This window comes from Salvelinus namaycush, chromosome 21, assembly GCF_016432855.1.
Source record: "Salvelinus namaycush isolate Seneca chromosome 21, SaNama_1.0, whole genome shotgun sequence".
NCBI lineage: Eukaryota > Metazoa > Chordata > Actinopteri > Salmoniformes > Salmonidae > Salvelinus > Salvelinus namaycush.
In genome coordinates, this window is record NC_052327.1 from 18,617,698 (window position 1) to 18,637,984 (window position 20,287).

General features: G+C 42.7%; 1 protein-coding gene across 1 annotated transcript in view; it reads left to right on the plus strand.

Annotated features, from left to right (window-relative positions):
• The window catches only part of LOC120066152 (peroxisome proliferator-activated receptor alpha-like), a 66,812-nt gene extending 49,559 nt beyond the window's left edge, over positions 1-17,253 (plus strand). The window contains exons 4-7 of the mRNA XM_039017312.1: positions 2,531-2,669; positions 7,856-8,061; positions 11,363-11,819; positions 12,012-17,253. Of these exons, the coding sequence (XP_038873240.1) occupies positions 2,531-2,669; positions 7,856-8,061; positions 11,363-11,819; positions 12,012-12,256 (1,047 nt within the window). The 3' untranslated portion in view covers positions 12,257-17,253. The remainder of the gene's footprint in view (positions 1-2,530; positions 2,670-7,855; positions 8,062-11,362; positions 11,820-12,011) is intronic.
• The last annotated feature ends 3,034 nt before the right edge of the window (positions 17,254-20,287 follow it).

The following is a 20,287-nucleotide window of genomic DNA, read 5'->3' on the forward strand; positions in this document are numbered from 1 at the left end:
CGTCCAACATCACTACTCTGGACGGTTCTGACTTAGAATATGTGGACAACTACAAATACCTAGGTGTCTGGTTAGACTGTAAACTCTCCTTCCAGACTCACATCAAACATCTCCAATCCAAAGTTAAATCTAGAATTGGCTTCCTATTTCGCAAAAAAAGCATCCTTCTCTCATGCTGCCAAACATACCCTTGTAAAACTGACCATCCTACCGATCCTTGACTTCGGCGATGTCATTTACAAAATAGCCTCCAACATCCTACTCAAAAAATTGGATGCAGTCTATCACAGTGCCATCCGTTTTGTCACCAAAGCCCCATATACTACCCACCACTGCGAACTGTACGCTCTCGTTGGCTGGCCCTCGCTTCATACTCGTCACCAAACCCACTGGCTCCAGGTAATCTACAAGACCCTGCAAGGTAAAGTCCCCCCTTATCTCAGCTCGCTGGTCACCAAAGCAGCACCCACCTGTAGCACACGCTCCAGCAGGTATATCTCTCTGGTCACCCCCAAAACCAATTCTTCCTTTGGCCGCCTCTCCTTCCAGTTCTCTGCTGCCAATGACTGGAACGAACTACAAAAATCTCTGAAACTGGAAACACTTATCTCCCTCACTAGCTTTAAGCACCAGCTGTCAGATCAGCTCACAGATTACTGCACCTGTACATAGCCCATCTATAATTTAGCCCAAACAACTACCTCTCCCCCTACTGTATTTATTTATTTTGGTCCTTTGCATCCCATTATTTCGATCTTTACTTTGCACTTTCTTCCACTGCAAATCTACCATTCCAGTGTTTTACTTGATATATTGTATTTACTTCGCCACCATGGCCTTTTTTTTGCCTTTACCTCCCTTATCTCACCTCATTTGCTCACATTGTGTATACCAACAAAAAAAATTATACTGTATTATTGACTGTATGTTTGTTTTACTCCATGTGTAACTCTGTGTTGTTGTATGTGTCGAACTGCTTTGCTTTATCTTGGCCAGGTCGCAATTGTAAATGAGAACTTGTTCTCAACTTGCCTACCTGGTTAAATAAAGGTGAGAGAAAAAAATATATATATATATATTTTTTTTCTGCTATGAAAGTCAGGCAAAGATAATGGGTTTTCATCCGCTACATAGTCTTTCACCCTGAATGTATGGGTGATGCCTTCTTAGATCCCCGGCCAGCCCATCTATCCCTGTGCCAGGGCTGTCTGAGTATGGATCTCACATGGCGAAGTTGGCGGTGCTCTGTCACTCCTTCCCCTCGTGTCAACACACTGTTACACTGAGTTCCTACCCTGCCCTGGCTGGACCTGGCTCAGGGCTAGAGTGGACATTGCCTGAACTGGTCAAGCATAGCTGTCCCAGATTGGAACTCCAGCTATGTGCGCTACGTGGCCCATGGAGCAGGCCTGGCCAAGGTACGGGTCCGTAAACCAGAGGTCGCAGTTGCTTTTACAGTGAACTCTGTGAACCTTCCTCTTGGCCAATCAGATGGGCAGCATGGAGTGGGCCGGTGTTTCTCCCGGAGACATGGAGACACACTGAAGGGCATAGTTAGATACACAGACACACAATACATAGCACACATACAATACAGACACACACAGGTATTTGGAACCTATGAGTAAATTGGGATTGATAAAACTGTAAGTTCGGATCCTAGATGCTGATAGGCTAAAACAGCATTCCAGCTTTCCCCTCTCTGATGTCACATACCTACGTGTGCCCTGCTCCTCAGCTGTCTGGTCATCTGAGAGGGACGGGAGGGGAGAGGAGGGGACTGACCCCTGGATAGGACGACGTACAAATACACGAGACAGGCCTGTCATGAGGCCGTTGTGTCTGACAGGCATTCTGCCCTGGCCTCATGTGATCCTCGAGGGGTGGGTGTGTGTGTGTGCGCATGCACGTGGCATGTCCTTGCAAGCGTTAGTGCATGCCATGTGCAGGGACACATTAAGGAGATCTTTCACAAGAATTGGGAAATGAATGGGGGTGGCTAAATATGTTCTTCTTAAGCAATTCCCTGTCCATTTCAATAACCCCCCAACCCCAGTCCAAGCCCCTAACCACTCAGCACAGGACATCTACTACTGCCCATAGCCAGACACTGTTGTTTCTCAGGGTTGTGTAACATAAGTGAAATCCCATTTAGATGTGATAAGCATATATGTCCAGACTGAGAGTGTCATGCTCCAGTCATTTGGGGCCATTCTCTGTATTTGACTTTTTTAGCGGTGAAAGTGGCTGTTGGGTGATTGGAGTTTTCCTAGTGTCATGTTCTAGGCCAGGACACTGCCTTCACTTCGCTGATAGATAGCTGAGCTTGAGAAAGTCTTAGATGACGGAACACGTTTAATAAAGTTAGCAGTTGAGAGATATCAAGATACTGACAATAGTCTTCTTTTATCAAGTCACTATAGTGTGTGGTTGAGTTCGCCTACTGAGTCGAGGCTGAGTTTCTTTCATGAGTGCAGTCTATTGGGTCTCGACCTGAACATTTATCTCTCTCCTCTTTCTGTGCCTGCAGGGTTTCTTTCGGCGGACCATCCGCCTGAAGCTGGAATATGACAAGTGTGACCGCCGCTGTAAAATACAAAAGAAGAACCGTAACAAGTGCCAATACTGCCGCTTTCAGAAGTGCCTGTCTGTGGGCATGTCCCACAACGGTGAGGATTTCTTTTCTTTTTTACAAATGTTTTCTTTAACCTTTATTTAACTAGGCAAGTCATTTAAGAACAAATTCTTATTTACAACGACGGACTACCCCAGCCAAACCCGGACGATGCTGGGCCAATTGTGCGCCGCCCTATGGGACTCCCAATCCAGGCCGGTTGTGATACAGCCCGGAACACAAACATAGCCAGATCCCTGAGTACGACTTTCTGCATACAGCACAACCTGCCAGCAGCAACCAGAGAGGAACACACACACACACACACATACGCATTTGCACGTAGACATATGCACACATACATGTACGCCATTCAAAACCACACTCTTGAGGAACCAGGAGTTGCAATTTAACACCACATTAACACAGAAGGTTGCTTTTCAAGACTAATGAGAGTAGGTAATCACTTGAGAGACTGCCGTGAATCCTACAATTTTCATTAAAAAAACAAAACAATTGTTCAACATTTGCACCATTTCATATTTCGCTTTATCCAGACTAAAACGACGCAATTGGTGCATGAGTCTCTCTGCCTCTGTGTGGTGGTCTCTATGCAGACTCTCTGTGGTGTTTCCTTGTGATGGTCAGTAAAACTATAAGGTGGGGTTGTATTGCGTTGGCTGAATCCTCCTCACCCTTTAGCTGTGGATGTGTGAACAGAGAAACATACAGTGGGAGTCTCAGCCTGGGCCTGCTGGTCATGTGACCAGGGCTGATAGAGAGCTTTACAGGGTAGTGCAGCGTGGTTTTCAATAGGATACGTTACTAGTGCAACATTACTGCCTGCACACAGTGTAAAAAAAATCGTACAACAGATTTCACTGTACAGAAAAAATCACAGACATGCACCCTCATACATACAGACAGACTAACTACAAGCACTGTAAACATAAGGATCTTTACTTTATTTAATCTACAAACAAAAACCTTGATCCAGGACAATTAGTTCAAATTCTTTGACCCTATTGGATGGATGTTGTTTACCTGTGTGTTTTATGTCAGCATAAAACATGGCATTCTGAACCTTAGCTAAGATCGATGTCCTTCCGTTTACAATGGACTCCAATAGAATTTCGAGGTTGTATGTTGTGTGGAGTGATGTGAAGAGGGGCTTAGCAAGATCACTGTAGTAGTCGGTCAGAGTTGACAGACAGATGGACTGAAGGACAGACAGACACATACAGATGTAGGATCTTAATATTATCACTCTTTTGTTGCTGAGAATTTTCCTGCACTCCAGGAAATGCAAACTTTTAGTGTATTTGGGTTTTAAAAAGGCTTCTAAAGTTTGCGATTCCACTTTGAAATTGCAGACTTAATTTTCCCCAAATGAAAAATGAATTAACCCCTATAAGAATGTACAGTACCAGTCAAATTTTAAAACACCTACTCATTCCAGGGTTTTTCTTTATTTTTACTATTTTCTATATTGTAGAATAATAGTGAAGACATCAAAACTATGAAATAACACCAATTTTCTTTTAAACAAATCAAAATATTTTAGATTCTTCAAAGTAGCCACCCTTTGCCTTAATGACAGCTTTGCACACTCTTGGCATTCTTTCAACCAGCTTCATGAGGTAATCACCTGGAATGCATTTCACTTAACAGGTGTGCCTTGTTAAAAGTTAATTTGTGGAATTTATTTCCTTCTTAATGTGTTTGAGCCAATCAGTTGTGTTGTGACAAGGTAGGGGTGGTATATAGAAGATAGCCCTATTTGGTAAAAGACCAAGTCCATATTATGGCAAGAACAGGTCAAATAAGCAAAGAGAAACGACAGTCCATCATTACTTTTAGACATGAAGGTCAGTCAATCAGAAAAATGTATAACTTTGAAAGTTTATTCAAGTACAGTCGCAAAAACCATCAAGCGCTATGATGAAACTGGCTCTCATGAGGACCGCCACAGGAAAGTAAGACCCAGAGTTACCTCTGCTGCGGAGGATGAGTTCATTAGAGTTACCAGCCTCAGAAATTGCAGCCCAAATAAATGCTTCACAGAGTTCAAGTAACAGACACATCTCAACATCAACTGTTCAGAGGAGACTGTGTGAATCAGGCCTTCATGGTCGAATTGCTGCAAGAAACCACTACTAAAGGGCACCAATAAAAAGGAGAGATTCGCTTGGGCCAAGAAACACGAGCAATGGACATTAGCCTGGTTGAAATCGGTCCTTGGTCTGATTAGTCCAAATTTGAGATTTTTGGTACCAACCCGTGTCTTTGTGAGACGTAGAGTGTGGTTCCCACCGTGAAGCATGGAGGAGGAGGTGTGATGGTGCTTTGCTGGTGACACTGTCTGTGATTTTACTTACAATTCAAGGCACACTTAACCAGCATGGCTACCACAGCATTCTGCAGTGATTTTCCATCCAATCTGGTTTGCGCTTAGTGGGACTATAATTTTTGTTTTTCAACAGGACAATGTCCCAACACGCTTTCAAGCTGTGTAAGGGCTATTTGACTAAGAAGGAGAGTGATCGAGTGCTGCATCAGATGACCTGGCCTCCACAATCACCTGACCTCAACCCAATTGAGATGGTTTGGGATGAGTTGGACCGCAGAGTGAAGGAAAAGCAGCCAACAAGTGCTCAGCATATGTGGGAACTCCTTCAAGACTGTTTGAAAAGCATTCCAGGTGAAGCTGGCTGAGATAATGCCAAGAGTGTGCAAAGCTGTCAAGGCAAAGGGTGGCTACTTTGAAGAATCTAATATATAATATTTCCAGGTGCTGCAGGGTTATTTTCCTGCTGTAGCAAACTGGCTCAAATTAAGATCCTACATCTGTAGACCTGGGGACTAGTGTCAGTGAACTCATGGACACACTTCAGGTTGTGAAACCACTGAATTGAACACTATCATGCTGGAGAGCATTCTAATATGTGGACTGATGCTCAACATTAATATTTATTTCACATCTGGGGTGTGTCCAAGACGAGTTTCTCCTTGTGGAAACACGTGCGTTGTGTTTCCTAAATGTAACAGTATACAGGGGAAAGGACATGGGAGAGGGTGATGGAACCTGATACACTGAGGAGGACTACAGCAGGACTCCAGCCCTCCCTGCTCTTTAAGCCTTGCAACAGCATAGGTTGGGTTGTTTGTTGTTTGATAGACGTTCTGACAGATTGCTGTCCCACACCATCCCTGTGCTCTGCTGTAGAGGGTCAGCGACTCATCCTCAGCTTAGTCTGATGTTCTTATCCTGGGTATCCTGATCCCTACTCAGAGCATCTCTCACTTCCTCTTTCGCTAATGAATCTTTCAAATACATTCAGCGTTTGCTTTAGCCTGCCTGGAGACACAGGTGGTTGGCTCTACACCTGTGAAATTGTGATTTGTCCAAATAAACAGTGATGAAAAATCCAAGCTCTGGAATTCTGGTGATTGTTAGCTATCGGTGCCCATAGTATAATTAAGCAATAAGCCCTGAGGGGGTGTGGTATATGACCATAATACCACGGTTAAGGGCTTGTCTTATGTACGACGCAACGCGGAGTGCCTGCATACAGCCCTTAGCCGTTGTATATGGGCAATATACCACAAATCCCCTAGGTCTCTTATTGCTATTATAAACTGGTTACCAACGTAATTAGACCAGTAAATAGTACTTTTTTGTCATATACCACAGCTTTCAGCCAATCAGCATTCAGGGCTCGAACCACCTGGTTTATAAAGACAGTTATAAACTGGGTGGTTGAGCCCTGAATGCTGATTGTCTGAAAGCCGTGGTATATCAGACCGTATACAATGGATATGACAAAAAAGTACTATTTACTGGTCTAATTACTTTGGTAAACAGTTTATAATAGCAATAAGGTACCTCGGGTGTTTGTGATATGTGACCAATATTCCACAGCTAAGGGCTGTTTCCTAGCACTCCGCGTTGTGTCGTGCATAAGAACAGCCCTCAGCCGTGGTATGTTGGCCATATACCACACCATCTCGGGCCTTATTGCTTAATTATAAACTGGATGGTTTGAGCCCTGAATGCTGATTGGCTGAAAGCCTTGTTATACCCCACTTTACTGCTCTAATTACGTTGGTAACCAGTTTATAATAGCAATAAGGCACCTGGGGGATTTGTGGTATATTTCCCATATACAACGGCTAAGGGCTGTATCCAGGCACTCCGCGTTGCGTCGTGCTTAAGAACAGGCCTTAGCCGTGGTATATTGGCCATATACCACACCCCCTCGGGCCTTATTGCTTAAAGATCTACAGTACTGTACCAATATATGTTTACATAGTCTGTCCACAGCGATGAAGATATGTAGTTGAAGGCATTCAGTTGTACAACTGACTAGGTATCTCCCTTTCCTTAATAGGGGCACCTGCTGTTGTGCTACCTATGAGGGAGGTGTGTGTTTGTGTGCGTGTGTTAGCCCACTGAGTTATTGGTAGTGCAGCTGTAATCTGATTAGTTAGACACTTAGGATCAGACTGTCTGAGAGAGTCAGTCGCTCTGTACAAAAACAACACACGCGCACACATACTAGCACTAGCTATCTGATTGGTCCTATTTCCTTTAGCGGTCTAACACATTGTTCCTCAACTGCCTCTCATCCTGCCCCCACTTCTCTCAACTGTCTCCAGGGATCCATAGCCCGTCTACATTTTACTTATTTTTTTAAAAACACGTTTGTCATTCAGCAGATGCTCTTCTCCAGAGTGACTTACAGTAAGTGCATTTATCTTTAGATAGCTAGGTGAGACAACTACATATCTCAGTCGTGGTAAGTACATTTTTCCTCAAAGAATAGAAAACATAACAAATAACACAACAGAAACAAAAGGCCCAGGAGGTGGGGCAGCCCAAGAGGCAGGCGTCCATCTTGTTTCTCATAACTTCCAACGTATCACTCCATTACCACATGCTCCTGGAAACAACCATACCTCTTGGACGGCAATCCCTTCAGTGGGAAGCTTCTAAGTTACACCCAAAAACCTTTGAACAACAGTGTTCATGATTTGGCAAACAAATAAAAAAATACACATTGACTTGAGCCTCCATATCTTTCTAATGTTGATATGACAAACAATATACAATTGTCTTGAGTCTCCATATATCTCTCAGCAAAACAGATGCATTTTTGTCTGTTGTATTGTAAATACTGTATATAATTTTTTTTCATGTACGTTCTCATCTGTGCAATCGCCTCTTTCCTCTCTAATTAGCGATCCGTTTTGGTCGGATGCCCCAGTCTGAGAAGCTGAAGCTGAAGCTGAAGGCAGAGATCCTGACGGGTGACAGGGAGGTGGAGGACCCCCAGCAGGCCGACCAGAAGACCCTGGCCAGGCACATCTACGAGGCCTACCTCAAGAACTTCAACATGAACAAGGCCAAAGCCCGCACCATCCTCACCGGCAAGACTAGCACTCCAGTAAGAGCAGTGTGTAGAATTGTGTGTGTGTGTGTGGGGGGGGGTTTGGGGTGCATGTTGGATCAAAAATTAAACTAACTCTCCAAAGGGAATCATTCAAATTTTGCAAATGCAATACTATTTTTTGCAACCCCGATGGTACTGCATGTCTTCTGTGCAATCAGACGGGTCCAATATTACATTTTGAATTATTCCCTTTGGAGTGCGTTGGCTGCATTTTGATCCGGTTTGAATGGGATGCAATGTGCAAACCAAACAGTCCTTGTGTGTCAACATAACCTGTTGGCAACCACTACCCACTAGGAGCCAAAGAACCATACAACGACAGAAATAACTCGATCAATGACATTTAGAAGCCAACGTGTCTGGACAAGGACACATCTGTCTGAATACATCAAGAACAACTCTGTATGACCCTGACTTATAATGGACCATTATCAACAGTGTTTGAAGACCACTGCACACCTCCCTCCCTCTCTTTCTTTCTTTAAAGATGGTCCCCTTAGATCTGTGGTCTCCATTCATTCTTTCATCACATAGGAGAATAAATGGGTGGGGTAAGGGTGAAGTCTTCTGGTGAGTGGTTGAAATCCATCTTCGGTGGGTGTAGGTGTGGCAGACGTCAGAGAGGAGGATCACGGGATTGTAAACCGTGAGTAGAAGTGGTGGATCAACTACACAGTAACACTGTATGGATAGACATTCCACTCAGCTTTAGCGTAGCCTTTAGCAATGCATTGTAGTGTCTTCTGACCTTGTTTTCTGTTGTTGATCAAGCTGCTCTTACCCAGCTGCCACCTTCAGCAATAATATTCTGGCCTGCATTGCCAGTCAGATGTTGGGAGCGTATCATATTGTGAGTTGAGTAAGCTGTGTGTAATACGCAGCTCTTGGTTAGGAGCAAGTGCTGGATTGGCTCCTGTGGGAACTTTCACCACTGCAGCTCTGGTCGTGTACTTACAGCCCGACCAACACGATGACCCAGATACGTGTTGTTTAGCAGCCTCACACTCTAAAAAACAACGTGCTGAAAACACCTCATGAGAGTCAGTGATAACAGTTGAGTTTAAGTTCACAGTCCTTGTGTATTTTCTATTGGAGCTGGTGTCCTTGCAGTGCTTGCTTGAAGAAGCGCAGGCAGCAGTGTTTTTGTAAGACATGGCTCTATCTAAGGGTACACACCTGATAAGATTAGATTGTCTTGTTGTTTGTTTTGCTACAGTGTAGGACATCACAGCTAATCTAGACCCGGTTTGCCCTGTCCCCCAACAGACATATTCCAGGAGAAATAAGCTACTGTAACCTTCACAGTTACATAACGACAACCAAATAAAATGTAGGTTTTGAGACTGTGACACATGAACGGAGGTGTTCTATAATGTACCATAGGATCAAGGACAGGACTTGGGTTATGTTACAATGAGGATTTACAACTGCTTGCAATAAAGGCTCTCTTTTCTTTCTGTCAATAAATGTTTTATATAGGCTCACTATCCCTACATGTAGGCAGGACTGTTTGTGAAACATATCGTTCCTTCATTCTAGTAGTAGTAGTAATATTACAAATACCTACAGTTGAAGTCGGAAGTTTACATCCACATAGGTTGGAGTCATTAAAACTCATTTTTCAACCACTCCACAAATTTCTTGTTAACAAACTATAGTTTTGGCAAGTCGTTTAGGACATCTACTTTGTGTATGACACAAGTAATTTTTCCAACAATTGTTTACAGACAGATTATTTCACTTATAATTCACTGTATCACAATTCCAGTGGGTCAGAAGTTTACATACACTAAGTTGACTGTGCATTTAAACAGCTTGGAAAATTCCAGAAAACGATGTCATGGATTTAGACACTTCTGATAGGCTAATTGACATCATTTGAGTCAATTGGAGGTGTACCTGTAAATGTATTTCAAGACATACTTTCAAACTCAGTGCCTTTTTCGCTGACATCATGGGAAAATCAAAAGAAATCAGCCAAGACCTCAAAAAGAAATTGTAGACCTCCACAAGTCTGGTTCATCCTTGGGAGCAATTTCCAAACTCCTGAAGGTACCACATTCATCTGTACAAACAATAGTACGCAAGTATAAACAACATGGGAACACGCAGCCGTCATACCGCTCAGGAAGGAGACGCGTTCTGTCTCCTAGAGATGAACGTACTTTGGTGCGAAAAGTGCAAATCAATCCCAAAACAACAGCAAAGGACCTTGTGAAGATGCTGGAGGAAACAGGTACAGACGTATCTATATCCACAGTAAAACGAATCCTATATCGACATAACCTGAAATGCCGCTCAGCAAGGAAGAAGCCACTGCTCCAAAACCGCCATAAAAAGCCAGACTACGGTTTGCAACTGCACATATGGGGACAAAGATTGTACTTTTTGGAGAAATGTCCTCTGGTCTGATGAAACAAAAATATAACTGTTTGGCCATAATGACCATCATTATGTTTGGAGGAAAAAGGGGGATGCTTGCAAGCCGAAGAACACCATCCCAACCGTGAAGCACGGGGTGGCAGCATCATGTTGTGGGGTGCTTTGCTGCTGGAGGGACTGGTGCACTTCACAAAATAGATGGCATCATGAGGCAAGAAAATTATGTGGATATATTGAAGCAACATCTCAAGACGTCAGTCAGGAAGTTAAAGCTTGGTCGCAAATGGGTCTTCCAAATGGACAATGACCCCAAGCATACTTCCAAAGTTGTGGCAAAATGGCTTAAGGACAACACAGTCAAGGTGGGCAGAACTGAAAAAGTGTGTGCGAGCAAGGAGGCCTACAAACCTGACTCTGTTACACCAGCTCTGTCAGGAGGAATGGGCCAAAATTCACCCAATTTGTGGGAAGCTTGTGGCAGGCTACCTGAAACGTTTGACCCAAGTTAAACAATTTAAAGGCAATGCTACCAAATACTAATTGAGTATATGTAAACTTCTGACCCACTGGTAATGTGATGAAAGAAATAAAAGCTGAAATAAATCATTCTCTCTACTATTATTCTGACATTTCACATTCTTAAAATAAAGTGGTGATCCTAACTGACCTAAGACGGGGCATTTTTACCAGGATTAAATTTCAGGAAATGTGAGAAACTGAGTTTAAATGTATTTGGCTAAGGTGTATGTAAACCTCCGACTTCAACTGTATCTCATCCACAAGGTCTAGGTAGGGGCTAGGGTTCAGTTTGAAATAGTTTCCTATCTACCGGCCTTCCTTCATACAGGGCTGTCATTACACATGGCTACGACTGTGTTTCCTCACCACCCTGTCTCCCTCCATGCCCCTGCAGCCCTTCGTCATCCATGACATGGAGACCCTCCAGCTGGCAGAGCAGACCCTGGTGGCTAAGATGGTGAGCACGGCTGGGAGCCATCTGCTTGAGAAGGAGGCTGAGGTCCGCATCTTCCACTGCTGCCAGTGCACCTCCGTAGAGACGGTCACAGAGCTAACCGAGTTCGCCAAGTCTGTCCCCGGCTTCTCCAGCCTGGACCTGAACGACCAGGTGACTCTGCTGAAGTACGGCGTGTACGAGGCACTGTTCGCCCTGCTGGCATCGTGTATGAACAAGGACGGCCTCCTGGTGGCCTACGGATCGGGCTTCATCACCAGGGAGTTCCTAAAGAGTCTGAGGAGGCCCTTCAGCGACATGATGGAGCCCAAGTTTCAGTTCGCCATGAAGTTCAACGGGCTGGAGCTGGATGACAGTGACCTGGCTCTGTTTGTGGCTGCCATTATCTGCTGTGGAGGTAAGAGAGAGAACAGGAGAGGCTGTGATCTGGGGTTAATGACCACTAATTGGTACACTAATTGGTTTTAGTGTTAATTACTATGCGTCTTCTTGTTGGATTTGCTAGTCCCCTCAATGCCAATCATAATGTCTCTTCTTGGGTTGACATAATCATTTCTCTAACTCTCCTCTCCTCTTTTGTCTCCCTCAGACCGCCCTGGCTTGGTGAACGTGACCCACATTGAGTGCATGCAGGAGAACATTGTTCAGGTGCTGCAGCTCCACCTGCTGGCCAACCACCCAGACGACACCTTCCTGTTCCCCAATCTGCTGCAGAAACTGGCCGACCTCCGTCAACTGGTCACCGAGCACGCTCAGTTGGTCCAGGAGATCAAGAAGACAGAGGACACGTCACTCCACCCCCTGCTGCAGGAGATCTATAGGGACATGTACTGAGATATTGAGCCCAGGGAGAAGGGCTGGGGGCTGAGAACACACACCTCACCCTCCATTTTGGGGACATGTACTGAGCCTAGAAAGAAGGTGGTCTGCCATTTTGGGGACGCAGGCGTGAACAGTCCCACGGTGATAGGGTTGAACCACTGAACCCCCAGATACAGGGTTGCATGTATTTCTCAGCAGTGAGAGTATTGGTGTTTATGAGGCCCAGACATCACAGGACAAGACAGAACTACAGGACACTACTCTGGGCACCTGCAGTTGGGTCCACTACTCCTTCATGGACCTAAAGGGCCGTATTACGTGTGTGGAGGAGCAGTGTGGAGCTGAATTGAGTCTCCTGTTCTATCCTAGTGTTTATCCTAATGCAGTTCCCAGCTAGAGAACATGTATCGGGCTGGAGTACACAGATCAAATAATAAATTGCTGGTTTGGGTAAGTAAGATTCAGTCAGACTATAACCACCAGAATCCCTGCTTAAAGGGGTCTGCACTGAGCCATACTCAGGCACTAGAGTGAAGAACAGCAGATCTTACTCTTCAGAACACCACTTCAGCGGTATGTTTATAACTTTGCCATTTTGTACCGAACGTGAGAGCGAGAGGAAAGAATGATAGTGATGCCCACCTACTTTGCAGTAAAGACACCCAAGTGACTTCAATGCCGACTACAGATTTTTAGATGTGAGTGACTGTGTCTCACAGCAAGGCAGCTTTTTCAGTGATTGGCTGTGCTCCCCCAGTGAAGTACAGATGTAGGTTCTTTATTTGAGATGGTTTGCTACAGCAGGATAATACTTCTGCAGCAACAGGAAATGTGAATTATAATTCATGGACATTTTCTGTTGATACCTTCTGGGGTTGATATCTTTTTCATAAGTGCCAATCAAGTCTGAAATGTAAAAGGAGAAATTGGAAACGTTAGAAACCTTTTACACTACAAGTTTGCATTTCCTGCTGTGCAGGAAAATGTTCAGCAACTAAAAGAGTGATTAAGAGCCTACATCTGTAATGGGATTGCATGGTCAGTTTCCTAATACACCATACTGTACCAGACTATTGTCCCTCAGATGTGGCTCAAAATCCAACTCACAGGACAAGTAAATGTAACAGACTGCTTCATTCATTTTGGGAAAGCTCTCCTGTGCCTTATCAAATTATTTCACCTGCTTAGGCGATAACAAATCATGTATTATAAATGGGATTCCTCTGAAAAAAACTATAACTATAATTTAGCCATTGATTTAACATGGGCACGTTCACTAATGTTATCAAGGAGGAGGCTAAAGAGTTTCAGTAATTGCTCCCTCTATATCTCTCTGAATATTTCGTCCTTTGCTATTTTCGACACAAGACCCACAGCCTCAGTTGGACAGACACACTCTTGGCCTCAACAGGCCTCCGTTGTTCAAACATCAGTTACTCTTCAGTCATTCTACAGATAATTATTCCCTATGTGCTGTATAGGGATGGTTTTCACATACCTTACCATCCGTCTCATTTTCCTCTCCTATCTAGACCAAACTCTAACAGGGAGGCTTTGGTGCGCATTATATTCATTTCATAAAACCAATGTGAAACTCAATGAACTTTAACCGATTTTTCAGTACTTTCACAAACAAAGGCAAACAAACTACCATGTCAATAGTGTTTCCCCCACCCTTCAGAACATGGCTCTATCAGGACATTTTGTTTGTAAGTAGTTTGATTTTCTTCATAACAGACATTCAGAAATGACCACTGTCAGAGATTCACTCTGTAAATGCACCCACAATGCAACACTAAAGCACAAGTATGCTTCCGAGATGTGATATGAGTCTATGTTGTATACTGTACCTCCGTAATTATGCCTTTTGGAAGAAGAAAACACACGAATATTTGGCACTCCATCTTGTTTTGCATTCTGGTATTAAAGGTCTAATACGACGTTAAACTACATTAAAACCTTAACACATGCAGATTGAGAGCAGGTTTACCACATTTTAAGCAATTTACCAGAAAGCCTGTTCTTTTACTCTCTCACTCATATTATCCCAGCCCCCATTAAACATATCTGACTTACTCTCTTACTCAATCATCTCTCTCTCTCTCTCGCTCTCGCTCTCGCTCTCGCGCTCGCTCGCTCTCTCTCTCGTTTTCTCTCTCGTTTTCTCTCTTGTTTTCTCTCTCTCTCTCTCACAGTGGCTCGTTTGGCTTGGTCCTCTTTCTTGCTCCATAGATTAAGGGCCCGATTCAATCTGTAGCGTGGAGGATCTGCGCTGTAGCTCAGATGACATTTAAAGTTCATTTCCGATAGAGACGACAAATGCAGCGTTTAGTGTGAATGCAATCTCTGCAAACGCGGTAACATTGCCTTTAAATGTTAGATCTTCCCGAGCCCTCAGGTTCAGGGAATTATGCTACACAACGATAATACTTTCTTTTGGATTGATGACAGTTGACCATTGTTGCGCTCTCTTTTTCTTCCAAAATAGAATAGCAAACATTTCAACTCTGACTGGTATAATATGAATGTCAACTAACCCAGCTCTCTCCGTGATTTGAAATATTAATGGAAAAGAACTTACACCTGAATGTTAGAATCTAGTCGAGATGACATTCTAAAGCTGCTTCATCAAACCAGCCATCAATCCCTCACAGAACTAATGGGAATGTTGCAAAAGCATAATGAAATAATCATTCATGTGTGTATGTTTGTCTGACGGAAATACGTTCTTAAGTGCATTTTCTGTGAGGGAATGTTTTTTGTTCTTTGCTTACCGTACCAAATTCTCATCTGAATCCATAAATCAATGATTTGGTTTCATGTAATGGACCTAGATTCACTCGCTGCACCACATTGTATAAATGCTTTGTACATAGGTTCAGTGATTATGTGATTGCTTGCCCCAACTATAACCGGAGGTGTACAAGATACTAACTAATATTGGATATGTTTTGTATTCCTCTTTGTCTGGTAAATACTTTTCAATGTTTTCAATTGTACAGAAATGCAGGTATGTTTTTGCTTAAAAGCCAAATCCACTCCACAAAATATTTAGGTATTTATTTCATTAGTCCACTGTTAATACAGTCCCAAAATGTATTGCAGGTCAGCAGTCAAGTTTTTAAAATATAGGATTTTCAGGAAGCAAAGTGTTTCGCATCATATGATGCATTTTGTATCATTATGATGATGTGGCAAGCGACACTTTGCTTCTTGGAAGTCCAATATCTTGGACATTTGACTGCCGACATGGACTAATGAAAAAAATACAAAAATATCGATTTGAGGTGATTTTTCTTTTAAGCCCTACCTAATTTGACCATGTTATAATTGAGTTGGATCTTATTTTTATACTAAAGCTAAAGCAGATATATGAGTAGATCTGAAATTGTTCTGTTGAAGAGTGCAATGTAAATAGAGTAACTAAGAGTAACTAAGTAACTGGTGATGTAACCATAGATTTGATTCCCAATGGGGACATTCCTTTTGTTAATTCCCACACTATAGAGGGAGAGTTAACATGTTATGTACAGTGTGTGCTGTGCTTAGCTTTAGGGATACTAAAAGCACTCATAGCTAATATCAAGACTTGACTGCGAAACCTGCTATGGATTATTGGCACTACTTTTTCACTAGACAACATGATCTGGATATATTCTTTGTCTTGAACAGACATAAGTAAATAATTAGCGTTAAGACTGGTAATAATACAGTACTGCAAGTCTCCTATGTTGTCATCTCAGGTTAAAGATTAAAATAGTAGAGGAGATGTTTAGGGCAGAATTTCACTATTCACAACATAAATGCTCCATAATTGCCTCTTCGTGTACTTCAAGCCAAGCGGTTTGTCGTTTTTGTGGCCCTATTATATCCCTTCTCTGTATTGATAAATATATACAACATTATACACTCATAACTTGTCCACTTAGACACAATGCACAGCGATTTCATAACAGTTAAATGCAGGTGAAGAAAAATGCAGTATATTGTTTATTAACACGCTCCTGTTGTATCAAGCTTTTTGCCCGCTTCCTTTCTCCTCCTCACTCACTGTTATGTTCTAACTTAACCATAATCATGCCATATGTTAGATGACTGAATTTCAAGCTGCCTGTAATGGTAGTTCTATAGTATGTATTCCTCGGGAATGTCAGGCCTCCATAGAATGCAACGATGCTTTAATCCACTGCCACCTGGATCTAGATTCTAGAATCACCAGGTGAACTGAACACACTAGGGATTCAACACAACCCGTGCCTTAACCCATGCCATACAACATTACACACAATACAGTATAGCCCTAAAGACGCACACAGTTCTGTGTCACCAAGGTGCCGGTATGGATATGACACTACACAGTACAGAGATACACAAAGAGAGGATATGACAGAATTAGGGAAGGTATCAGAATTGTGATAGGCAGATGGATTATTGTTGAATCTGTGGAACATAATGACTGTTTGGAATCACATTCTTCCAAATTAGAGCGATCTCTGTCTTGCAATAGTGAAAATATAAACCAGGTAATATAATGGTTCAAACACTAGAGATTTCTGCTACCCTTAGTGATGTATATTGTTTTGTGTTGAATTGTCAAGCAACTTTTGACAAGTATCAGGGAAAATGTTGTCTTAGTTTATCGTAGTTTAGGACATAGCGGGGTATTCTTCTTCTTGTTGAGTTTATAGGGCACTGCCATACAGCACACAAATAATAATAGCAATAATAATAACAAATAAATAAAACTAAATCGAAATGACGAGGGCATCAGATATAGGAAATACGATTTTTATTCTGTATTAATTTACTAAATGTCATGGAGTTGATGCAGTGTTTTTATGGCTAGTGTCATGCACAGACACCGGAGATGGTCTTTGGAGGTTTATGTATACTGTGGCTTTGTAGCAATACTGTAAATGTTTGACAAATGTACTGTATATCTTAGTCATTTAAACAATAAACAAGTTGACTTTGAATGGACTTTAAAATAAAATTATTTTAAAATCCAACATTATTGTCCATCTATTTGTTATGTGAATAATAACGTTGTATTGATGGTGAGAGCTGAAAATATGAAAGAAACAGGCGATTCTAGGATTTTTGTTGATGGGGTGGCCAATGGGGCACCAAGAACCAGTCATGTATTTTTTAAATTTTTAGTCCCAGCCCCCGTTCCCGCAGGAGGCCTTTTGGTAGGCCGTCATTGTAAATAAGAATTTGTTCTTAACTAACCTGCCTAGTTAAATAAAGGTTAAATAAAAAATAAAATAAATAAAAATGGGTAGCCATAGGAAATCAACAAATTGTATCACAAATAGCGTTTGAAAATTGTCTTGAACTACGATTCAATGTATTAAATAACTTTAAATTTGTTACTGCCCTAATTTATTCAAATAAATCCATTTGAAGAGATCCATATTGATCCATATTCAAGCTAGATACATGTTCAGTGGTAACACCCCGTCCAAGGATTTTTTGAAAGGTTAAGCTAATTTGCTGCATTTCTGCATGCTATTTGCTATTTGTAGAACAGATAAAAACAAGCAAAGGGACATATACACTGAGTGTACAAAATATTAGGAACACCTTCCTAATATGGAGTTGCAGCACCTTTTGCCCTTAGAACAGCCTCAATTTGTTGGGGCAGGGACTCTACAAGGTATCAAAAGCTTTCCACAGGGATGCTGGCCAATGTTGACTCCAACGCTTCCCACAGTTGTCAAGTTGGCTGGATGTCCTTTGGGTGATGTACCATTCTTGATGCACAAATGTTGAGCGTGAAAAAGCCAGCATCGTTGCAGTTCTTGACACAAACCAGTGTGCCTGGCACCTACTACCATAGCCTGTTCAAAGGCACTTAAATATTTTGTCTTGCCCATTCACCCTCTGAATGGCACACATACACATCCGTGTCTCAATTGTCTCAAGGCTTAAACATTCTTTAACCTGTCTGCTCCCCTTCATCTACACTGATTAAAGTGGAATTAACAGGTGTCATCAATAAGGGATCATAGCTTTCACCTGGATTCACCTGGTCAGCATATGCCGGATGCCTGGTCAGGACCCGGAGAAGGCGAGTGGGAAAGCTGCCGTTACCGTCAATACTACTCGGCAACGTGCAATCATTGGACAATAAATTAGACGAGGTACGATCACGAATATCCTACCAATGGGACATCAAGAACTGTAATATCCTATGTTTCACGGAATCGTGGCTGAATGACGACATGGATATTCAGCTAGCGGGATATACGCTGCACCGGCAAGATAGAACAGCACACTCCGGAATACAAGGGAGGGGGGGGGTCTGTGCATATTTGTAAACAACAGCTGGTGCACGAAATCTAAGGAAGTCTCTAGATTTTGCTCGCCTGAAGTAGAGTATATTGTGATAAATTGCAGGCCACACTACTTGCCTAGAGATTTTTCAGCTATACTTTTCGTGATGTAGTTTTGACGCTTTGCCTGTTTGATGGTTCGTCGGAGGGCATAGCAGGATTTCTTGTAACCTTCTGGGTTAGAGTCCCGCACCTTGAAAGCAGCAGCTCTACCCCTTAGCTCAGTGCGGATGTTGCCTGTAATCCATGGTTTCTGGTTGGAGTATATACGTACAGTCACTGTGGGGACAACATCATCAATGCACTTATTGATGAAGCCAGTGACTGATGTGGTGTACTCCTCAATGCCATTGGAAGAATCTCAGAACATATTCCAGTCTGTGCTAGCAAAACAGTCCTGTAGCTTAGCATCTGCGTCATCTGACCACTTCTTTATTGACCGAGTCACTGGTGCTTCCTGCTTTAGCTTTTGCTTGTAAGCAGGAATCAGGAGGATAGAATTATGGCCAGATTTGCCAAATGGACGGTGAAGGAGAGCTTTGTACATGTCTCTGTGTGTGGAGTAAAGGTGGTCTAGAGTTTTTTTCCTCTGTTTGCACATTTAACATTCTGGTAGAAATTAGGTAAAACAGATTTAAGTCTCCCTGCATTAAAGTCCCCGGCCACTAGGAGCGTCGCCTCTGGATGGGCGTTTTCCTGTTTGCTTATGGACGTATACAGCTCATTGAGTGTGGTCTTAGTGCCAGCATCGGTTTGTGTTGGTAAATAGACAGCTACGAAGAATATAGATAAAAACTCTCTTGGTAAATAGTATGGTCTACAGCTTATCATGAGATACTCTACATCAGGCGAGCAAAACCTCAAGACTTCCTTACTATTAGATTTCTTGCACCAGCTGTTGTTTACAAATATACACAGACCGCCACCCCTTGTCTTACCGGAAGCGGCTGTTCTAACTTACCGAAGCGACGTAAAACCCGCCAGCTGATATTACAGTTTTTAATGTCCCAATGGTAGTATATTGGTGATTGTAGTTAGTCTATTTTGTCATCCAATGATGGTACGTTGGCTAATAGTAGTGATGGTAGAGGCAGATTACCCACTTACAAGGCACCCCGACCTACGTCCCCGATATCTCCGTCTCTTTCTCATTCAAATCACGTGGATTTGGGCCTTGTCGGGTGTCTGAAGTAAATCCTTCGAATCCTACTTGTTAAAGAAAAAATCTTCTTCCAGTGCAAGGTGAGTAGAGGCTCTTTTCGGTCATAAGAGATGGTGGCAGAAACATTATGTACAAAATAACTTACAAATAACATGAAAAACCACACACAATAGCACAATTGGTTAGGAGAACGTAAAACGGCAGCCATCTCCTCCGGCACCATTATCTCCTTTAACTTTTAATTCTGTCATTGTAATTCCATCTTCTATGGATTAGATATCTCCTAACTTTTGCCACACGGAGCAAGGTTCTATGACTGTAGCCTATTGCCTCTTTGATGACTTACGATTGGCAAACAAGCTACATGCGCCACTCTCGTGATAAGCAAGAGCAGCAGCATAAATTATGCAATTTCTCTCTCTCTCCTGCAGCAGTCATGTTTCGATCTGTACGGGCCCTTCCGGACAAGTCAGTTATAATTACACATACCCGAGACCCGTGACAATAAAATCAGACCCCACCCAGACCCGTAACATTATTTAG